Source organism: Plecotus auritus (genome assembly GCF_963455305.1).
Source record: "Plecotus auritus genome assembly, chromosome: 9".
Classification (NCBI taxonomy): Eukaryota; Metazoa; Chordata; class Mammalia; order Chiroptera; family Vespertilionidae; genus Plecotus; species Plecotus auritus.
This window is the reverse complement of record NC_137783.1, coordinates 81101468-81126125: the sequence shown is the minus strand read 5'-3', so window position 1 is coordinate 81126125 and position 24658 is coordinate 81101468. Positions and strand designations below refer to the sequence as shown.

The window sequence follows — 24658 nt, the reverse complement described above, 5'->3', positions numbered from 1 at the left end:
ACAATTTACAATAACTAAGATTTGGAAACAGCCTCGGTGCCCATCAGCAGATGAGTGGATCAGAAAACTATGGTACATCTACCCAGTGGAATACTACACTGCTATAAAAAAGAAGGAACCATTTGCAACAGCATGGATAGACCTGGAGAGCATTATGCTAAGGGAAATAAGCCAGTCAGAGAAAGATAAATATCACATGATCTCACTCATTTGCGGAATATAATGAACAACATAAACTGATGAACTAAAATAGATCCAGAGACATAGAAGCATTGAACAGACCATCCAACCTCAGAAGGAAGGTGGTGGGGGGTGGTGTGAGACATCAACCAAAGGACTTATATTCATGCATATAAGCATAACCCATGGACACAGACACTAAAGGGGTGAGAGGATGTGCTGGGGAAGGTGGGAATGACTGGGGAGAAGTTAAGGGGGGGGAAGGGAGACATATGTAATACTTTAATCAATGAAGAATTTAAAAATAGTCTCTTAAATTTTAAAGACATTATTTATTCCACTGTCTTCTAGAATACATGTTGCTGTTGAGAAGTCCAATTGCATCTTGATTCCTAATTTTTTATATAATAGCTTTGGAGATTTAGAATCATCTCTTTCCATTTGTAAAATGATTTCACAATGACAGGGATCTTGGTGTGAATCTATTTTAATTAATCTATTATGCTAGTGTTTATTAGTTTAAATATGAAAACTCATCCTTTAGCTCTGAAATTTTTTCTTGATTTATTTCTTTGATTCCCTTCCTCTAGTGTCATTGTTCTATTTCTGGCACTCTTATTATTCAGTTATAAGACTTCCTAGAATGATCCTCTATTTCTCAACCTCTATTTTGTTTATTTTTCACCTGTACTGTTCTATTTTCTGTGAGAGTTTTCAGCTTTATTTTCTAATCTTCCCTGGCTATTTCATTTCTGCTATGTTATTTTTAATTCCTAAGAGCATTCTTTTGTTCTCAAAATGTTCTCTCTATACCACCTTGTTGTTGTTTCATAGTTGCAATTTCTTCTCTTATCTCTTTGGGGATTTTATGATACAGATTTTTGAAGTTTTCTTCCCATGTATAGTTTCTATTTCCTTCTAGTGGCTTTATTTCTGCTTGTTTTTCACTCTCTTTCATGCTTAAGGCTTACTTACTGTTCTTGTTATCAAGTGCTGCTTAAGAAACTAATTCAAAATCCAGTGGCTTAAAACAACCATTTAAATATACTCATAAACTCAATGGGTTAGGAATTCATAAAGGGCATAAGAGGGATGGTTCTACAATGCTTGAAGTCTCAACTGGAAGACCTGAAGGTTGGGGTGACTTAACTACTGGTGGCAGGAATAATTTTGAGACATCTTTACTCACATGTTTGGTGGTAGATGCTGGATATCAGCTAGGACCTCATATGTAGCTGTCAGTCAGATCATCTATATACAGCTGCTCCAGGTGTCCTGGATTTCCTCACAACAGGAGGAATCGGATCCCTTACTTTGGGTCATCTCTCCAAAGGCAGCTCAGTCCCAGAGAACCAGGCAAAAGCCTTTTCTGATCTAGTCTCGGTAGAATTCTGCTATACTCAATTCATCCAATCAGTCAGATCAGTTTCAAGGGACTAGAGGGACAATCCCCTCCCCCCCTTACTTCTTAGTGGGAGGAGTGTCAAAAATTTGAGGATATGTGTTTAACCACCACACACAGACATTTGACAACCCTTGGCTGTCTGTGAATATTTTTGACTAAATAAAAAGCTAGTTGGACTAAAAGCTGATTGGAAGCTCTGAGCACATAGGTAGGGCTTGGTGACTGTGAGCATGACTGTAGAGTGATATGGCTGGGCTATTTCACTGGGGAGATCTAGATCAGTAGGTAAACCCATGTAAACCAACACTTCCTCTTTCTAATGTTCACTGAGCACTATGGAGCTAGTTAATAAGTTTACCTTCATAGCAGCTCTGTAAGGAAACGACTTATTTTTATAGATGAGATAACTAAGGCTTAGAGAGGTTAGTAAACATTGATTTGGGAGTCAACTCAGGTTATCATCAGAGCCTGAGCTCTTAAGTGCTATGTCATGCTGGACCAAAGGAAGAGAGAGAGACCTCCATGATGTCTTTAAGTCTGACCAAAAACAGATACATTGGGTATTATGCACGGGCTTGGGAAAAAGGACAAAAAAATCCAAAGTCCCCAAAGCAGCTAAATCACAAAGACAGCTCAGCTTTGACCCTTGTCTAGAGCGTTGTATAGAAACCTACAATGATAATGAAGCAACAGACACTTACAGAATGTTTGTTGGAAGTGAGACAATGTTGGAGCTTCTGGTGCGATGTTATAGAAATGGGTCTTTAGAGCTCCGCTCACCAGTAGATTATATGCCAGGTCAGTTATATTGATGCCCACGATTGCAAAGGAGTAGCTGTAAAGTGCAAACCACAAAGCAATGTGTGTCACATATGGGAATAAGATCTAAAAATATGATAATCTGATTATTAAATTATCAGAGTGGCAGGCTTCCCTTCCCTCTTCACCTTATCAAAACCTTGAATTTTGTGATTAATCAGAAAATTTCAATAATGTAGACTGAGAGAATACTTTGTCTGGTAACTCCAATTCCAAATATATAAGAGAAAAAAATCGGAAATTGACAAAGCTTCATATGCAAGGATATTCATTATAGTATTATTTACTAGTATAATGGCAAAGACATAGAAACTATGCAAATATCCTAAAAAGGTAATTGGTGAAGTAAATTATGGTAATCTCATATAACATATTCAGACAATAAAAGACTAAGCAGAATATAAAACATTATGTATTGAACAAGCCCAGTTTTATTATACATACATGCACAAATGTGTACAGAAAGCAGGCTAGGGTGAAATGTCACAAAATATTAATATGGGTATGTTAGAGTAATAATATTGGGGTGATTTTTTTGTTTACTTTCCTATATTTTCTAAATTATCTATAATAAATCTATATTACTTTTAAAATAAGAAAAAATATAAATATTTTAATACTCAGGGTATATTTTCTAATCCCCTTTCTACCTGTCTATAAAAAATTAAATGAAACAGTTATTAAATCCTATCTGGCAATATACACTGAGTGGCCAGATTATTATGATCTCTGAATGCATAATAATCTAGCCACTCAGTGTATTTGTATCTCAAATGGGTACCAAAAGTAGTCTAGAGTTTTGCTGGAGATCAACCACCTATTTGCCCTGAGCTTTCTATCAGCCAGTGCAAAGGGGAAAACTGATCAGGTGCACGATTTATAGTATCTTTGAAATCAAATAAAGGAGGTACTCAAGAGAAGTACACTGCATTCAGAGATCATAATAATCTGGCCACTCAGTGTATATCCAGTACATTTAAAAAAAGAAGGTTGCTGTTCAAAATATTTTTATATAAATGGGCATTATAAAAAAAAACTTCTAAAGTAAATTTTTATCTAAATACCTATACTTGATAGAAATCCTTAAAAGAAAACTATCAAATACGATTATGAATGATTTCTGAAATGATTTTCATATAGTTTCTAAATCTTGTAGTTGGTGACAGGGAAGGTAGTATTATATAATCATACAAATACAAATATATCCAAAAACATAAACCGTCCTTTTAAAAATTCAACTGGATTATATATTTCCATCAGGACAAGTAGCTTTTCATCCTTGTCATCTTTGACAGTGCTCCTCGGACATTTCTGTTCTGGTTCAGAAATCCAACACTCACCCGATTGCTTTGTCCATCCTTTTCTGCTCCCATTCTGCTTTGCTGAATTTGCTGAATGAATGAATAATAATTAAGAATTAATCTCTAATCGGTACTTGTTCCCTTTATATTCGTGTTTAAACTGTTACACAGATGTCTGTAACTCAGTTATCAAACACAAACCCAGGAAAATGTTGTCAATTAAAAAGCCACAATACAATTGATATGGAGCTCAGAAATGGAATTATTTAAAGCCATGCTACTTCTCCCCTGTTCACTTTCATTCAGCTTTAGGAGATAGTCCTAAAGGCCAAACTTTATGATACTCTTGTACTATCATTAATCAGCAAACAACATTTCTTCCATGAACCCACTCTCATGACTCCTCATGTTTGGTTTTATCTCATGGCATTTACCCTGCTCAGCCTTGTTTGTGATGCCTGGCACACAGCAGATGCAGAATAAATATTTGTTGATAAATAGATTTAGTGAAGAAGAGGGAGGAAGGAAGGAAGGGAGGAAGGAAGGAAGGAGAAAAAAAAAGGAAGGAAGGAAGGAAGGAAGAGAAGGAGGGAGGAATACTACATAGGTTTTAAAAAATCTGTCTCAACAAGTGCTATGGCATTTCCTCTGGTTAAGCGAGGACAATTAAGCCATAACAATTCCACTTTTAATCCATTTTATAATTTGAGCTTCTGAGCAAGGCTGTTTGAAGAAAGGGTCCTATCATAGAAGCATTCTGAAAATACCGCCTTGCATTCCATTACTGTGTGTAATTGTGCATCCTCCATCCTCACCCCCTTCGTATTGCTAACGTCTTGTAGGCAGGAACCACATCCACTCTTCATTTTTAATGGTACCTTCATTCAGTGTTTTACACTAAAACATGGTTAGCATTGGAACTAAATACAATTTTAAAACTAGAGTTATAAACATTTAGCTTCCAAGTAGGAGAGAGTTTTATATAGTACACGGCAAACACTACATTAAAAGACACACATGTAATACACACAGCACAAGAACACAATGCAAAGTTTATATTTATCTATATGTACTTTCTACCTTGTAAATGACTACCTATAATCAAAAGTAACTATCTTTAATTCATGTGAAAATAAATGTCACCTCTTTTTAAAGTGTAACTGCCCACCAACAAAGCAACCAATAAGCCAAAGAGGCATTAAGGATACTTTTACCTTAAAAGACTCATAATCAAATTAAAATGAGTCGTGTGTGAAATTTTCTTAAAATATATTTTTATTGAGTTCGGAGAGGAAGGGAGAGAGAGATAGATACTTCAATGATGCAAGAGAAGCATTGATTGGCTGCCTCCTGCACGCCCCCTACTGGGGATTGAGCCCACAACCCAGACATGTGCCCTTGACCGAATCAAACCTGGGACTTTTCAGTCTGCAGGCCAACGCTCTATTCACTGAGCCAAACCAGCTAGGGCATGGGTGAAATTTAAGAAACTTTATATAAGTGAATTTATAAGCACCTATTTTCTCTTCTACAAATCTTTGTAAAAACAGTCTTTCCATATTTGTTAAATCTATATCTGCATTGAAAATATAAAAGAGAAGCCCAAACAACCTTCACTCATTTGATTACCTGTAGGACCCCTAAAGAATGAATCCTTCTCTTCAGGAAACACACACACACACACACACACACACACACACACACAAACACTGGCACACCCACACGTCCTCCCCCACAAACAAACAAACAAACAAACAAACAAAACCTAACAGTCAAAATTCTCCTTTAAACTTGAATCTACTTTTATTCCTCAAGTTACTTCAGGATTTGATGGATGGATGTTCCCACAAGCAGTGGTGTATAATGCTTGCTGAAGGAGAAACAGGAGAGTTTTTCTGAGTATCTATAGGCTTCTCCCTGCTGAACACCTGAAATATTTAGGGCCTGACAGAACCCATGTTGCTATCACATTGGTCAATATACAGGGTGTCTCAAAAAATGTATGCACACTTTAACAGTTGATAGCTCAATTTTGAAAATAAAATGTATTTTAATAAACACTGCCTTTATAATTATTCAAAGTATGTGTATACATTTTTGGGAGACACCCTATATACTTTTTTTTTTCAAACATCAGTGAAGGACAGTAACATTTTCAAAACATTCTGACTATTTACCACCAATTTGAAGTGATCCATATTTGAACAATTTTATTGTAGCTTGAGGGACAAAGCATTGTAGTTTTATCTACATGCCCTGTGTGCGCACACACACGGGCACATGCTAATGTCTTCTTAATCACACAAACCCTCAAATACTTCCTCTCTGATGCTGACCTGGGAGGTAAAACTATAAAGCCTTTCTCTGAGAGTGGCTGACAGACAAAATTAATCCCCCTGCAATGGTTAACCAAAAGGTATTTTAAGCTTATTGTCTCTTCCCAAGGACCCTGGAGGGTTCATGTCCTCTGGAGATGCTCCTCTGGGAATGCCACCTGACACTGCACACAGACTGCAGTCAATTTTAATTCGAGGGAGTTCAGAGCCCCTGCATCTCAGAAACAGGCAATTCACACAGTGTAGTTAAACAATCAACATAGCTCGATGTTAGCCATGTAATATATCAAGAAGGATCTGAGTGACTTTAATGGTTTCCCAAAGTAAAGAAAAGATAAAAAGAAAAAAATAATTTAATCCTATGAAAGATTACAAATATAAATTTGAGAAGTATAAGTATAATTAAAGGAGCCTTATATAACAGAAGCTAGAATGAGTATAATAGTACTTTGGGAAGGGGAACCCCAAAGTCAATCTGCTTCTGAATTTTGAGAATGATGTGATAAAACGTAGGATTTAGTTAGAAAACATGAACACTAATAAGGAACTTGCCATGCTGAGGAGAAAAAGTGATACAAAACCATAATTGCAAAATAGCAGAACTCCTTATTATAAGAATGACTAAAGCATACGTAACTACTATATATAATAATGAAATGAGAAATGCATTAATAGAAGAGAAAATTTGCTCTGTGCAACAGAATTCCCACATTAAACGTCCACCTCTGGGAGTGGATGGGTCAGAGCATGTGTGGAGAGGTGGTCAGCCTTTAGGTGAAGCATTCAAAATGTTGCTCCATGCAGGGAGAGCCATGGTGGTAGAAAGGGTTTTTGACATTACCTATCAGGTTGGCTTAACCTGGTTTTTCTCTCCTTAAAACAGAGCCAAAATATAATACACTATATTAAATTAAAAGATAGAAAATGCTAGCTTTTTGAAAGATTTTCATGAACTTATATTTCTTTAAAAATTTTTTGCCTATATTTATCCTAAAAGAAAATAAAAGCAACAAAACACAAAGCAAAGAAAAAATACCTTATTTCCTCTTTAGTGATATCCCTTCATGTCATCAGGTAAAGAAAAAAATTAGAAAGGTAAACAAAAGTACAAATAATTTAGAACCTAGAATTTTATTTAAAAAAAAAAGCCTCAGCAATTCCAGACATTTTAGTTAGTCCCTGACTTCATGGCTTTCATCCTCCCCTCCAATCCCCATCATACACCTTGTCTTTGAACTTTTTCTTCCAGACTCTACTTTCTCCTATGCCTACCTCTTCCATCTTCCTGGACACCAGTGATTACATCAGTCCCTTTAAATACATATCTCACTCTAATGGTTCCACTTTACATCCCCAATCCCATAAGTGCCTGAAGATTTTTTGTAGGTTATATCCATTTAATTCACAAAGAACAGCATGTTTCAGGCTTATGATTTCCATTTAACATCAACAAAAACAATATGCACAGAAAACCCTAAGGCAACCATTTAGAGTAATATGTAAATGTGCAAATATACTTTAAAACACAAGTCATTCCATAGTATTTGCAAGGCAGAACTTTATAATAATTAAGGACTCTACCTCATGCCAGCTAATTTAATAATAGTTTGCATGTAGAGCCAATGCAAATCAATACATGAAGTGTTAACTGTCAGAATTTGTCAGAAAGGTTTGTTTGAAAGAGCTTCAAGCCTCACTTTCAGTGGTTTGACTCCTGAGAAGCTCATCAACAGACCCATGTAGGAGATGAAGTTAACTCTGCCTCATCCATAAAGCCTAATCCACCTTTTCAAAAATTACCTGCATTTTGGATGAAGAGAGTCAGAGAGGACCTGCTGAGCTGCTGTGGCGTCCCTTTCCGCAAAATACCTGCAGTTGGAGGGAAGAAAACCGTAACTCCATACTTGTTGAATACATTCACTTTAACACGATTTGAGGCCATTTGAATTCAGAGATGTACACTAGCATAAGATTGTCACTTGTTTCAGCTCCTCCAGATGACAGCTTTCCCTATTAGAATTTTCCAAATACAGTGACAGTATAATAGGGTAGTTGTAATACTCATATAGACTTGGGAATGATTACAGTAGGTTTGCAAATTTATTTATAAACTTTGCCATTCCCTAGAGAGCCCAAGATACCCTCATTAAGGGGGTTATAGGTGAGGGGGGCAGAAAGAGGCTCCTCATAAGGCAGAAAAGTCTGGAAGAAGGGACATAATGAGGGACTTCGACAAAGGGCACAGAAAGGAGGAAACTAGAGGATACAGGATGCATTTCAAATGCATTTTTCTTGGCGAATATTCATGGAGTATTTGAATTCTGAATAATTGGAAAATATAGAGCTTAGAGATGTTAAAAACAAAACTTAGTTCTGGGGAAAAGGGGGAAATGAAGTTTCCTAGAAAATGAAACTAGAGCATGCTATTTAATTTGATGTGAATATATTTCCTGCGTAATTCTAAAGAATAAAACATGCTCTTGAATTTTGTTTCAGAAAATTTCATGTAGGGGAGACAGCCAATGGATGTTTCTCTCTCACATTGGTGTTCTTTCTCTCTCTTTTTCTCTCAAATCAATAAAAACATATCTTCAATGAGGATTTAAAAAAATATATCACGCCCTAACCGGTTTGGCTCAGTGGATAGAGCGTCGGCCTGTGGACTGAAGGGTCCCGGGTTTGATTCCGTTCAAGGGCATGTGCCTTGGTTGCGGGCACATTCCCAGTGGGAGGTGTGCAGGAGTCAGCTGCTCGATGTTTCTCTCTCGTTGATGTTCCTGACTCTCTGTCCCTCTCCCTTCCTCTCTGTAAAAAATCAATAAAATATATTAAAAAAAATAAAAATATATATCACTATTCTCACTTTTAGGGTGTGTCAAAGGATACAAGAACTAGCCTAAAAAGACTGCTTTTGGCTTGAAAAAGAATGACCACAAATGACTCAATTTAAGCTTGAAAAAATAATGAGCAAAATTGAATCACATTAAACATATAAAAACCAGGATTAAGAATAATATTTAAAATGTAAAGAGATACTCCCAAAAAAAGTTTTTTGATCACTAACATGGGAACTAGGGCACCAAGCCATCATGCTAAAAATTGGCAACTTATTTAGTGAGCATCTGTCCTGCCCATATTTTAGAGAAACCAAATAATGATAGTGGATAAAGGAAACTGAATCTCTACAGAATTCCAGCCAACAACTGTGGGAAGAATAACAGAATTAGAAAACCATTTTTTGCACAATTAATTAATTGGTTCAGTGAAGAAGGAAATGGTTAGATAAAGGGCCGATGGGGGACTTTACGATGCAGCCGTCAAACTGTGATGCCTCTGATCCACCTCAGCCTGGGAACCAGAGTGGGGACACTGCAGGCCTCCCACCATGACATCAACATGAACCTCCTGAAGCCTTTCTGAATACCTGTGACTTTCAGGACATACAGGGGATGGGTATTAATGCAAACAGACAAATCTAGACCATGGGACATTTTACAGGACAATCAGCTGGGGAACTAGCAGAGCAGAGGGGTCAAAGGGAGAGAGAGGGCAGTGGGAGAGAAACTGCTCCAACTGAAAAAGACCAGAGACACATAAAAACCAAGTACAATGTAGAGATCTTGTATAAAATTAATTAGAACAAACCAGCTATAAAAAGAGATTTTTGAGAGAACTGGGAAATTTGAATATGGACTGAATATAGAGGACACTAAGGAATTATTGTTAATTTTGATAAATGTGATAATAGCATTTGGGTCAATGGAAGGTAATACTCATGTTTTTTAAAAACTTAACAGTGAAATTAAAAACAGTGTAAGATTTTCATTAACATGTGTCTATCTTCAAAACAAATATGACAAGATTTCAAAACCTTGATAATTACTAAATCTGGGTGATTAGTATAAGGGGTGTTCTTTATAATCTTCTCTCTGTTGTTATATATACTTAACATATTTCATAATAAAAAATTTAAATAAATAAATTTGAGATTTGCTTAAAAGAATCCATCTGGTTTGCCAGATAAAAGTAAGATGGTAGCTTTTCTTTAAAAAATACATTTTTATAGATTTCAGAGAGCAAGGGAGAGGGAGAGAGAGAGATAGAAACATCAATGATGAGAGAGAATCATTGATTGGCTGCTTCCTGCACACCCCCTACTGGGGAATCAAATCTGCAACTGGGGCATGTGCCCTTGACCAGAATTGAACCTGGGAACCTTCAGTCCGCAGGCTGATGCTCTATCCACTGAGCCAAACTGGCTAAGGCAAGAGGGTAGCTTCTTAAATTTGATGAGCCTGAGTTATCTCTCAGAAGACTGGAATGTTTTCTTGGAATCTTCTTGGAAGTAGCTTTTGGAACTAATAACTCAATTTTGTCATTTCAGTCTGAGGAGACCAGAGCCTCACTCTAATACTTACCCATTCTTCATTTACTTACTGCAAATTGTACAGTCCCAGAAGTCCCATTCCTCGAAAATCGGTTTTAGGATCATCACCTTGGAAACCAATTTCACACCATTGCTTAGAAATCCGAGATGCTAATGGAGTATCGGGCTTCAAGAATTTCCATAACTGAAGACAAAAAAGAAAAATAGCCTTTTGACATATGCACATAAATATTCTTTCTGATTGGCTCAGATCTTTTAAACTACAACACTAGGAGGAGCTTTGCAAAAGTCAAATACATGCAAATATATACAAAGATTTGATCATCTTTCAGTTACCTATGACAGCAGTTCTCAAAGTATTGTCTGAACACTTCTGGAGGGTCCCCATGACCTTTTCAGAGAGTCTGGGAGGTAAAAACTATTTCATAAAAAATACAAATACTGTAGGTTATTTGCCTTTTCTCTCTTATCTCATGAGCATGCAGTGGAATTTTCCAGAGGCTGCATGATCTGTAATGATGTCATCCCTCTGAAAGCAGTGGAATGTGTACTTTTATATTTTAATGCTTTAAGTATTTCTGTTTTAATTTCTAATCAGATATTATCTCTCACACAAGTTGTTTGGAGTCCTCCAAAATATACAAGATAATAAAGGGGAGGAGAGAACTGGGAAAATTTTGAGGGCATGCATTCCCTCAGAAAATGCTTAACCTACTTTATCATAAAACTTTTAGCAGCATTATTAACAAAAAGAAAAATGGGTGGACTTGAGTTTTATTTCTTACAGTTCACTTATAATGATGTGACAGTAAATACATATAGCTAAGTAAAGGAAGATCAATAATGTTCACGAATAACCCTAAAAACATATTATTATGTTTAAGAGTTACCTAAAAATGTTTCAACAATAATCAATTTTGTATTAATGGACAAATATAGATTCTAAACACTATGCTTGTCACTGTTTAAGAAGCCAGTTCTATTTTTCTAAGCTTCCTGAAGAAAGATACCTTTAACACATCATTACTTGAGAACATGAGACACCCGCCTCTATATAAATATATAATGCTTTATTAGTTCTTTCTAATAAACAGACAGAGGCATGTAAGCAAATTTACTTGTAACAATATTAATAATATTTTATATTTTCACTATAGAGACAGATACTAATATTAAATTTCCTTATTATTATTTCAACATGATTCAACTTCTAAATTGCTTATTCTATGTTATATAGATTTTAAAGTTTTAGCACAACAGAAATACACAAACTCCTTGCTTTATAGTAAACTGTCACATATCTTTTTAAAAAAAATATTTATATTGATTTCAGAGAGGAAGGGAGAGGAAGAAAGAAATTGAAACATCAATGATGAGAGAGAATCATTGATTGGCTGCCTCCTGCAGGCCCCACACTGGGGATCGAGCCCACAACATGGGTATGCGCCCTTGGCCAGAATCGAACCTGGGAGCTTAAGTCCGCAGGCCAACGCTGTATCCACTGAGCCAAACCGTCTAGGGCCTGTCACATATCTGACACAGTATAAAACAATGCTCAATCATAGGAAATACCAACAAAAGAGTTGTAATCCATCAAAGTTATTTTAGGCACTAATCAATAATTATGTGTAATTCAAATGATACAATATTTTATCTTAGTGGCACCACAGGTAATTTTACTCTAAAGAGTGAGAGAAAAATTTCAGAGGAAAGAAAGTAAATATGTCATCCTTGAAAGCAAAATATGAAACACGGGTATAAGAATCTCTTTTTATTTTATCCATATAAGAACTTGCCAGTGCTCTGCATTCATCAAAACAGAAAATGTTTCTGTGTTCACCAGAAGAGTACCGAAAAATGAGAGAGAAGTTCTCTTTTAAAAAATGCCTTTAGGAACCATTATGCCACAATGAAACATAAATACGAACAAAAGGAAACAGACTGTAAAGCTCATCACATTCATGTGGACAATAATTTGAAGTGATCTTGGGGCCCTACACTGTTTAAATGTACCTGGTTTCATCAAGTGAGTGAAATAAAAGAACAAAAACAAGCATTTTAAGTCATAAACTTCATTCATTGGCGGAATGCTTAGTTTGGAGGAGTAAAAGTTTAAATAATAAAATGCTTTAAAAAGGAATTCCATTTTGATAATTTCATGTATCAAGATAGATAAGACTAATGGCTAAAAAGTGTTCTAAATTAAGTCCTTAATCCTGTCTGTTTTAATCAGGCTCACTTTTTTGTTAAATGAAAGTTGATTATGCTAAAATACTTATATGAGTGCCACCATGTGTATATTTCCTGTAAGAATGCTTGAATTACTGCATTCTCCTCCGATAGATAGGTTCGTCCCCGAAAAAAGTGAGGGTATGAGGCAGGGTGCCCCTGAGGGAATGAGGTCATTTCTTTCACATTGGAAGCCGAATGGAAATCTGAACTGAGGTGGCGTGGTCGGGGCCTCTGGTCGGGACCTAGGACTGTGCTCCAGGGAGTGGAGTTATTAAAAAGCCACTTGCCAAGTGAAGGAGACCAGAGCTAAAAAGGGTGATTCCAGTGGCAGATGACAAGCTACAATGAGGAAACTGCATGCTGCATCAGACTATTATCCATCAAGGTCCATGCTCCGTTTAAGTCTGTTCTCTGCACGGAGCCTTTACTGCAAGCGTATTTAAAGACGTCTGCCTCATCTCAGGTCTGATGCAGGGCAAGGCCATTCATTCAAAAGCAGCGCTTCACAGAGGCCACCGTGAGACTCCCGCTTCCTGTTAGGACAGCATCTTTTCATTCTGGGTTATATTTTTTCTACTAAGTCATGAGTCCCCCTAAAACTTTGCCTTTATTATTAATTTGGTTTAAAATGTTTAATAAAAATGTCCATGTGAATAATTCATGTGGACAGTACTACATGAATATAAAGTGATATTATTCAGTTCCATTTCAGCCTATGTTTAAATGATCATAAAATCCAGATTTTTCTTTTTATTCTTTAAGTAGAAACAGTGATAATGGTCTCCTATGTTTACAAATCAAAGCACTTACACAAAATAGCAATATATTAAAACTCCTAAACCAGAAGTCAGCAAAGTTTGTCTGTAAAGGGCCAGACAGTAGATTCTGTAGGCTTTGGTGGCCACACGGTCACTGCTACAACTACTTAATTTTGCCACTGCAGTACAAAAGTGGCCACAGACAATACATAAGTGAATGAATGGATGTGTTCCAACAGAACTTTATTTACAAAAATGGGTGGCTGGCCAGATTTACTGACCCTTGCTCCAAACAATTTTATAAAGTAGGTAGGAAGGGTATTATTACCCATTTTTAAAGACAAAGAACCCTACGCTCAGTCAGTTAAACACAAACCATGGGCCAGTCTCTGGAAATACAAATGGGAGCAAGACATGGTGTCCCCCTTGAGAGGTAGTGCAGTACAGTAGTGCAGAGCCTTTTCTAACTGTGTGAGCTGGGCAGTCACCTAACTGCCCAGCCTCAGTGTCCTCACCTGAAAAATGGGGATAATACCTATATCTCACCAAAAGGTTATTGTGACACTTACCCTACATGACTGGCACTCAATGAATGTTTTATTATTACTGATTTTGTTACTATCATACTTGCAATTTGAATGAACTGAAGAGGGAAATAGAGACTCCACTCCTAAGTTTGCTTGGGGAAGACAGAAAAAATGTCTAAATTCAATAAATAAGGTCTTAAAAAATTAAGCAACTTCTACTGTAAAAATAATGGGTAACAGAGGTAACAGCATGAGTGGGCACAGGGGATGGCACAGCCATCTGGGTCAGGGTGAGTGGCAGAGCATGGTGGAAATGTGCTGTATATGACAGGATACAGGAAAGAGAGCTTAAAGAAATAAATCAGAAAGGGTCCCAAATGCATGCTAAGGTGCATGGGCTTTCCACAGTTAGACCTAGGGAACCTGAAGTTTTTAACCTAGAGAATGACATGACTAGGTAATCCCTCCAACAATATTTAAGGAGCAGGAGGGAGGAAGTGTTACTGGCCCAATTGGAGATAATGGCTAAAATAAGGCAGTGGGCATGGAAAACACTCCAGAGGTATTTGCGGGGAGCTCTACAGTAAGATTTAGTGATCTTTGTAAATGCATAGTATTTCTCTAATTAGATTGAAAGCCACTTAAGAGTAGAAAGGATGCCTCTCCTCAAATTGCCAAACACAATAGTGGACAGTCCTGGCTGTGTGATTCCCTATGTGAACCCTAAAACAATGGTAGCTTGCTTACCTCTAAAGCAAAGGTAACAACCATCACTTTCCTTACATCTTATAATGGTGGCAATAAAAAATAACGCATTCATACTGAAATCCTGACCACAGATAAGTCATATCACAAAAGTTCTTGACATGTATCTAATGAACTACAATAATTCATACATTCACCCATACTGACTATTATGTGCCAGCACACAGACAACAGATCAACTAAGATGGTACATAGCAAGTACTCAAATGCCATTGATTCAGTGGGCATCTCAGCCATGCGAATGAATTGTTCAGGTGCTTGTGGCCAATATGTTCATTATATCACCTCATTTCTCTTATATTCACCTCTTATTTCCCACCTTGAAATCATTTTATTGAACTCAACTTCCTTTATCAGAAATGGAAAAAAGAAGGCAATAAAAGGAGATGAAGCTCAGTCAGTGGCTTAGCTACAATTAGACAGAAAAGAAAGGAAAGGAGAAAAACTATTGCTAAGAATGAGGCTTCTTTAATTTTTAATGATTCACATCAGATCTGGCACTAATTAGTAGAGACCAATGAGTCATCTGTTTAAGTACTTACTCCTTTCACACAAAACCACAACAGGATACACTTTTAAAATTACATCTTTTATTGACATTTTTAAATAAAATAAAGTAGTTAGGACAGCTACACAAATATTTTTTCCAATTTTGTTACTGCCCTTTTGAAAAAAGGCACTGCTCTGGACATAGGGGCGCAAAGATGAATAAGACCTGGGCACTGAACTCGTTGGTAAAGCTACTCTTCTTGCTGGTTCAGATGTTGGAGGTAAATTTTTCATTGGAAAATTCATGTGAGAATTTAGGTATAAAGCCAATTTTCTCCTGTAATCTGAGAAAGCATCAGATGTGGTTTCTGTGGGTTTTCACATTGAGCTCAAGTTTAGATTAACTGCTGAAAGCCAAGAGGAGAAATAGCAATCATCAAAGAGTGTCCTGGGATTGCCATTTATGACTTTTAGTAGACATCAAAGAAGATGAGGTTGGTTTCTGCTTCAGCAATAGCCCTCTTGGGAAATTACCCAAGACCTTCATGATGATTATTTATTCATGTAACTTGGAGACTATTAGAAGAGGAGGTGAAGGTTTATATCTGCTGTGTTAAAATAGCTGGGAGACTAATATGCAATTATAAATGTTACTTCTGGCTGTCAAACCAAAACCTTAAGAATCTCACATGATCTGATGGTGTACTATGGAACATAATAAGATGCTACTCCAAAGCACTGAATTTTAAGAAATCAAGATAAGAATTTGTAAATCAACCTTCAGAGCTACTCATCTGAAATGTTTTCTAAATTCACTTCTGAATATAGATGCCTTTTAGGATAAAGTGCCTATCATACGGCAGGTGCTTAGCACACATTAGCTGGCCTAAGTGAGGGTCTGCAATGTGTTTGAGGACTGACCTTCAGAAGCATTTCCTCATGTTGGGGGTTATCAGAATCATAGGGCTCTCTGCGCAGCTTTTCCACATCTGCAATAAGGTTTCTGTATCCGACGATCTGCAGAAGGCAAGCCTGGAGAGAGATTCCCAACCTGTGGTGTTCAGAAAGGAAGAAACACACATGAAGAAAAGCATAACATACTTTGGCAGTTGTTCACTTGATGTAATCACAGCAGGACTTGTCCTATTTCTCTAATATTTAGGGGATTGCCAAAATAGCATCTATCTAATAGAAGCACAGTTTCTCACTGCATCTGCATGGACAGTTGTAGAACTTGGCGAAAACTTACCTCTCATTCTGGCCTTTTCTTAAGCTACTAGAGGCCCGGTGCACGAAATTCGTGCACAGGGGCGGGGGTGTCCCTCAGCCTAGCCTGCACCTTCTCCAATCTGGGACCCTTCAAGGGATGTCCGACTGCCCCTCTCACAATCCAGCACTGCTGGCTCCCAACCACTTGCCTGCCTGCCTACCTGATTGCCCCTAACCGCTTCTGCCTACCAGCCTGATCACCCCCTAACCACTCCCCTGCTGGCCCGATTGCCCCTAACTGTCCTCCCCTGCAGGCCCGATTGCCCCTAACTGCCCTCTCCTGCAGGCTTGGTCGCCCCCAACTGCCCTCCCCTGCTGGCCCGGTCACCCCTAACTGCACTCCCTTGCCAGCCTGGTTGCCCCCAACTGCCCTTCCCTGCTGGCCCAGTCACCCCTAACTGCCCTCCCTTGACAGCCTGGTCGCCCCCAACTGCCCTCTCCTGCTGGCCCGATTGCCCCTAACTGCCCTCCCCTGCCAGCCTGGTCACCCCTAACTGCCCTCCCCTGCCAACCTGGTCCCCCCCAACTGCCCTCCCCTGCCAGCCATCTTGTGTCCACATGGGGGTGGCCATCTTTGACCACATGGGGTGGCCATCTTGTGTGTTGGAGTGATGGTCAATTTGCATATTACTCTTTTATTAGATAGGAGGATGTTGCAACAATGTAGCTTAAGAAACAAGAGATTTTTTTGTTCTTAATCCTCACCCAAGAATATTTTACCATTGATTTTTAGAGAGAGTGGAAGGGAGGTGGAGAGACAGAGAGAGAGAAACATCAATGTGAGAGAGACCCATGAATTGGTTGTCTCCTGTACTTGCCTCTACTGCGGATTGAGCCTACAATGCCCTTGACCACAACCCTTCAGTCTGCCTGATGCTCTGTCACTAGGGCAAGGGAGTTCTTTAAGCAGGTGATTTGTAAGTGAAATGCAGAAAATATAGGTGATAATGGGTTCCTAGGTATCCTTTAGTCTCCACTAGGTGGATATATAAGAACACTTCAGAAGGGTGAGTGTGTGTGTGTGTGTGTGTGTGTGTGTGTGTGTGTGTGTGTGTAGACTCAGAGGAAGAAATAGCCCTCAGGGGCTTAGGAGTAAAAAAAAATAAAAATTTCAAAACAACAACAAAACATCTCTGCTTGGGAGCATTCTTAACAGACAGGCAATGCCAAGAGTAAGAACTCACTATATTACAAAATTTGCCATTTCATTCTGACTTCTCTAGTTGCCGAAACACTTTCCTTTAGGCTGAAACAAAATCTGTTTTCCTTGTTACTAAGTGGTTCAAATTCTGTTCTCTGAGCAAATGTATTTCCACCTTTTCCTCACCATGCCTATTTATTTTGAGATAGTGATTCTTTCTTCTAGTCGCATCTGCAGTGTTTAAAAACATTCCCTGTTCCTTCAATTCCTTGTCATGTGACACGGTTTTCCATTGTTACTATCTTGCTCATTCTTCTCTGAATGTACACTGTTTAACAGCCCATTACAACGTATCACCGGAACAGAAAACAGTCTGGCAAGAGTGATACACAATCATTACTTCCTGTGATCTGATGCTGTTTTTCTCTCCTACAATAAGAAGTAAAATGGGGTCTCTTTAAGCAGTCACAAAACACTGCAAGCTTAGTAAACAGATGGCTAACTAATTACCAAGATTCTTGATTCATATAAACTACTGTCACATAAATTATTCTCCTACAATCACTTGATGGCATTTTAATTCTAAAGGTGGTATTTCACGTTGACTTATTCCTGTTAAATTCTTTACAGTCATTAGCTTTTGGGGTCAAAATAGTTGAACGTTGGCAACTTCCTATGATTTAACCCAAGAGTTACTCTTTGGTATACTCCTACTCCTAATTCACTCACTAAATTTGAACAATTTTGTTCTCGTGGTGGTCATTATAATCATGATGACAGTTACCATCACCTTTCTTGGGGGGGAGGAGAATAAGATGTATAGAAAGTTAAGACTAAAGTTAGGGGCAATAGATAATTATGTCTTAGGATTATATACTTACTCCAAATGTAGAGGACCATGTAAGATAACCCAGAATGCTAAACTTAAATAAAACTGAATGTTCAGTGAAATGCCCTTGTTACCACAGCACCAAAAAACCAAATCAGATATTTTAACATAGGGAAAGTGAACAGTGGCACTGGGCACCCAGGAAACCAACACGGGGCTGAAAGAGTTAATTTTGAGGGAAAGAAGAGAGTGGGAGAAATGAAAGAAGAGGCCACCAGAGAAGCCAATTCAGTTTTTACTGCAGTGATTCTTATCAGCAGCGTTAGCAGCACTTGAAAAATGTAATTAAAACAAGGAATTAAAGTGAGGTGGTCCTGGCCAGAGTGGCCAAATGGTGAGAGTATAGGCCTGTGCGCTGAAAGGTCATGGGTTCGATTCGCGTAGGTACCTGAGTTGGAGGTTTGATCCTTGGCCCTAGTCATGCAGTGTGCAGGAGGCAACCAATCTATGTGTCTCTCTCACATCAGTGTTTCTCTCTTTCTCTCTCTTCTTCCCTCCCTCCCCTCCACTCTTTCTAAAAATCAATGAAAAAAAGTGAGGATTAACAAAAACAAAACAAAATAAAACAAAAACCAAAGTGAGATTAGTAGTAGTAATGACTTGATAAATTATAAAATATTTCCCCTAGCCTTCTCTATTTCTTGATTTTTTCCAAGAAAATTATTTAAATTTTAAAAATCGCATTTTGTCAGTGTCTATCTATGGAAAAAAGTAGCAAAATCCATATTGAGATGTAAAAACACAATCTCCTACCTATAAGGGTTTTTTTTCCCTAGAGGAAATCAAAAGAATAGATGGCAAAAAGATGCTTCTGAGTGAAACATATATCTTTCATAGAAGAGACAGAAAAGATTTGCTAATTAAATCTAATCCAACCTCTAAATGTGATTATAGGTCTAATATATCTCTCATGCCTAATAGTAGTCTTACATTTTTTGTTCAACTTAATTTAAAATAAATTGTCTTATTATCACCTTCCCAGAGATATAAAATATATGTCAAAAGGTTTCAAAAAGACATTTACTGCATAATTAAATCACCTTTAACGGCTGAATAAGAAAAAGGCAGCTAATTAGCTGGTGTCTGCAGAAGAAAGGTATGGAGACCACGTGGAAATGGAGTTTTGTGATGAGCCCCAATTAGCTGGTACTTAGAATCCCTCCAAGAGACAGACATATGCAAAGTGAACTCTGAAATTCCCTTGACTACAGCTCCCTGTCGCTGGCAATGAAAGGCCTTTCTCAGGGACAACATCTGAAGTTCTCATGCATATCTAAAAGACAGCTTGATTGTTACCTGCCTAAACTGTCTCTAAATATATCTGCATGCAGAATTTATTCTACCCAATATCCTTAGCTCATTTTTTTCACTGAAAAATTTCTGTTCCCAGTGGAATATATAAAGCTATTTTTAAATGTCATGTACATTGCCAAATGCATTTTAATACTTCCAAGATGAGATGAATAAATTAAAAAGTTCTAAAGTCTTCTTATAAAAACTATCTCTTCCTCCTACACATGCGCCTCCCTCTCCCTCTCTCTCTCTTTCTCTCGGTTTTGAATAAGGTCAGAAGTCTTCTATAGGCCTCACTGGACTAAAATCAAGATATTCATGCCTGTCCTATTGACAAGCAGGTAGGGACTGTCTCCTGGATTTTCAGCCTGTCATGAACTGATGGAGCAGAATCGGCTCAGGCACATTTACAATTCGAACTTGGACTGTACCGTAAAACACGGGCATTGCATGGAGTGACTTGATGAATGGGCTCCCTTTATTTCAGCTGATACCCAAGGCATCCATCATATTTCTTACATTCATTGCATCTCAAAGCATAAGCATAAATCACAACAAAGTACAAGGTTGCTATTATTTAAAAATATGGAAATGGCACCTTTTTCTTTATTCTTCATCTGAAATTCAAAACATTAGAAATGATTGGGGGTTGGGGAGGTGAAGAGATATATAGGTAAGTAGATAGACAGAGTGAGCAAGCATGCTATAGAAATAATGAATATGTAGCCATGACTTGTGTTCTATATTTACAAAATAATAAACACAATTCTTACTGTGGATTTATATCAGGGTTAATTTTTTTCAGTTCCATGATGTCTTCTATAGTTTTTTCAATAGCATCAAGGTGAACACTCACTGAAGTCTGCAACAGCTAGAAAACATGTTTCAATCATTTCCCTTGTCATGAACACCAGTGGCTTAAGCAGGATTTATTTAGGGTCTACTTAGGGGCTTCAAGTATTTGTTTAAAGCTTCTCCATGAAGATACTAACCTAAACTAAACGTAAAGAAAATACTGATTTCGTACCTGAATTCTAGTGAATTTGACATTTTCACAATGGGAGTAGTATACTTTTCCTGATTAAGGTAATAACATGAAACAGAAATAGTAAGTTCTGTGGGGTTTTTTTTGCCATTTTTAACTGTTTTACATAACTTATTAAAATATCATATTTTCATTTTCTCTCTCAACATACCTGGTTTCTATTGTTATTAGGCACTATGTCTACAACTGAGAGAAGTACAAGGGGGATATAGTCTTAAGGATACCAATATATATATATATATATATATATATATATATATATATATATATATATATATATATATATATATATATACCTAAGCAACAGAACGACCGAACAACTGAACAACCGAATGACCAAACAACCAGTCGCTATGATGCGCACTGACCACCAGAGGGCAGACGCTCAATGAAGGAGCTGCCCCCTGGTGATCAGTGCACTCCCACAGCCAACCTCCCACAGCTGGCCAACCTCCCGTGGTCCTTCCAGCCAGCCAGCCCTGATTGGCCCCTATAGGGCTGGCTGGCCGGCCAACCTCCTGTGACCCCTCTCCCCGACCCCCTGCTGGCCAAACTCCTGCAGCCCCGATAGCCATCCAGGCCAAGGGACTCCCCCACCCCCCATGCACGAATTCGTGCACCGGGCCTCTAGTTAAATAATATTCAAGAATCTTGAAAAAACAAACCAATTTTCTCTCTTATGTGGATACTTAACTATGTGCTATAAACACTGGAATAGTGACTGATTTTCTTGGAAAATCTTGAGCATAAAGTTAAATAATTTGGATATTAACACCAGAGAGTTAATGCTGCTCCTATTTTCAAGTTATTTTTATTTTATGATATTTGGAAGAGATATAAAAAAAGATGAATTTGACAGTGAATAAAAAGTGCACCTTACATCTACCTAAAAATTCACATACAGTGGCTACTTTCATGTTAAAAGTAAAGGCAATTCTCTCTTCTCAGTTTTCATTAGTTTTTATAATGGTATATTTTGTTTCTTCAAATTTTTACTTTTTGATGATGGATCTGAGCTTCCAAGTGAAAAGTTGCTGAAAAATATAGAAACAATTTTACTTACCTTACTTTTTGAACTTCTCAATGATGTTTCTATAAAAGAGATAATTTTAAAAGTGATTAAAAATTATCCTTTACAAGTGGTTTAAAATTACTGTTCTGAACTATAACATTCTCAGTCACACCAAGCCTACATTTTGCTTACTTCTTTGTCTCATGCTTACCGATCTTCATGGTTCTAGAAGCTCCAGGCTTGGTATTGTAACAGATCCGTTGCAGTTCACATCTTCCGGTCAGCTTCCTCATGACAAATTTCAGGCAGCGCCACAAAAACGTGCAGTAAAAATACAGGCACACCTGGATCAACATTCTGTCAAAGACAAAAGATAGCACCTTCCGCTAGGACTCTGGAAGAGAATAGGAAGCAGCCACCACCAGCAAGAAAAGAAGCCCAGAGGAAAATCAGCCATTAGACGTCTGGGTTTACAAGTTTACTTCATTTTTCTAATCCCACATTATGGTCTTTGAGGTAGCTACAAACCCATCATTGGGAGGCAAGCCCAGTCTGTGAGGACACACTATGACTTAAAGCAACTCCAAGAAAGCCCTATTCTAGCAAATTTGATATTCCAACTACCTGAGCACAAGGCACTTAAAAACATTTTTAAATAAATCAGCACATTTTAAAATAACCAGTACCTAGAGATGGTCTCTCCCACGGTCCCTCCCCCTGAGGGACACGTCCTGGCAACTCCCCTCTCCTGCGTCTGTAGACAGCTGTGCCCTTTTTGGCCACTATTTTATTTTTTTCCTGTTTACATTCTTTTCTCCTTCCCTCAGCTTTCCTTTAGGTACTGCTGTCCTCCTTGAGGACCTGGTTGTGTGGCTATCTGTCCTCTCTGCTGACCAATCCCAACACTTTTTGAACTTGCCAGAAGGTGCCTCATCAGTTCACTGAACAAGCGTGCTGACTTTTGGTTCTCCAACATCCTCAAACTCCACCTTAGGACAAGTTTGTTCTTGACCCCTGCTAAATAAAGTTTCTTTAATTGCACACCCTATCTCCAATAATACCTCAACAGACTGTGAAGTAACTTACAATGTCTCTGGCAGGTGAATTTGTGTTTTATGCTGATTTTTATTTTTAATATGTCAGTGCCCACTACTTCACGGTACTGTTCAAAGTCTCAAAATGACTCAAGCTATAGAAATAAGGAGGACTCACAGCCAGAAAGTGATAATCAATCATCTTCTCTTAATATTATGTGCTCCTAGTAGGCAGGAATATTTTTATTACTTCCTATTAGTGTCTAAAAGATGTTTCTTCTGCAATATTCACTAATTCCCTCCAGTTCTAACATAAGGTGATCTAGGATCATTCAGATAAATTAGAGTTGTTAACCAATAGCCTCAAAGATGTGATTCATCCCTGAATATGAACCAACATCTTGATCAAGTTTCCCTTTGTTCAAATTGCTCTGGCCCCAATATCTTGAACAGCCTGTGTTAAAAATAAAAATTTCCAAAGGCTAACTTGAACAAAAGCATAAGATCTATCCATAATAATAAAAGCGTAATATGCTAATTAGACTGGATGGCTGAACTGTGGAATGACCTTCCGGATGAAGCCAGGGCTGCGAGGGCCGAGCCCCTTGCATGAATTTCGTGCACTGGGCCTCTAGTTTCACATAAATGCAAAGGAGATGGAGGAAACAGTAGAAGAAACCAAACTGCTACACTAAAATAACAAAATGGAATCCTTTGTAGGCAATAAAAGTATGTTCTAGAATGTCTAATAATATAAGAAAATGTTCATAATATGCTTATCAAATAAAAAGAAGTTAGAAAGGAATTGGTATGGGATGATCTATATTTTACTTAAAAAGTAAACAAAAATGTTTAATGGTAATGTATAAATAAGAAGAAAAAGAATGGCAGGATACACAACAAAATTGTTAACAGTGGTATTTCTGGATAATAAAATTGTGAGTAATTTTTATTTTCTTTTTTGGTTAAGTATATTTTCATTTTTTCTATAGGGAGTATATGTCATTTTAATTTTTATAAAGTTACAAAAACAAAGTGTATAAAATTATCACCAAAACCATTATAAAAGTTTATATAAAATTTATATGGAGAGTCAGTTAGATTCTGCTAAAAGACAAAAAATAAATTTACTATGTTGTGAAGTCTGAAATTCAACTGTTTTAGCTAAATATGTTCCAAGATCTATTAGGATTTAGGTTATCGGCTTCCAAAAAAAAATAATCCTAAAAATAGATTTAGTGGGACATTTTAATTAGAAATTTAATAAACCTCCATTTACTCTCTTGGAAAAGTTTTCCATTTTTTCCACCTATTGGATAGCTATGTCTGAGAAAAAGATTAAGCACTATCTCTGTGAACTGGTCACCAGCCAAATGGCTGTGATATTAATTGCTGATTGGCATCATTCTATTATTAAGTCAAAGACAAAAAGCTTCCCATGATATCTATCTTTATGGTGTCGTATGCAGTTTTCAGTGCAGTTTGCCTAGAATGTGCGCCAACTCCTCAAATGAAGCCTTTTAAGTCCGTGTCAGGACTCCATGATAATCAGGTTCTTGGGGTACTAAGTCTTCCTAGAGAAGAGAGTTCTGATTACTATTTAAGGTGAATCCCTGTACTCACTCTACTTAGGGTACAAGCCACCAGACCCTACTATGGCTCACATTAAACTGCAGAAAGCTTTCCCGGTACAACTTCTCCACCAGATCTATACAAAGATGTGGCTTAAGACCTCGAAGTGTCATCCCAGGTGGCAGAAAGTATCCAGATATGGAG

At 37.6% G+C, this 24658-nt stretch overlaps 1 protein-coding gene across 2 annotated transcripts in view; it reads right to left on the bottom strand.

Moving 5' to 3' along the window:
• Positions 1–24658, bottom strand: part of ELMOD1 (ELMO domain containing 1) — a 75862-nt gene that overhangs the window by 9690 nt on the left and 41514 nt on the right. Inside the window, exons 3-11 of one of the 2 annotated variants that reach the window (XM_080641306.1) lie at positions 22060–22205; positions 21900–21928; positions 20565–20662; positions 16121–16250; positions 10479–10612; positions 7842–7910; positions 7078–7101; positions 3745–3795; positions 2287–2420 (exon numbers count right to left, since the gene is read on the bottom strand). In XM_080641306.1, coding sequence (XP_080497432.1) covers positions 2287–2420; positions 3745–3795; positions 7078–7101; positions 7842–7910; positions 10479–10612; positions 16121–16250; positions 20565–20662; positions 21900–21928; positions 22060–22205 — 815 coding nt within the window. The remainder of the gene's footprint in view (positions 1–2286; positions 2421–3744; positions 3796–7077; positions 7102–7841; positions 7911–10478; positions 10613–16120; positions 16251–20564; positions 20663–21899; positions 21929–22059; positions 22206–24658) is intronic. The other variant, XM_080641307.1, reaches the window with a different exon arrangement.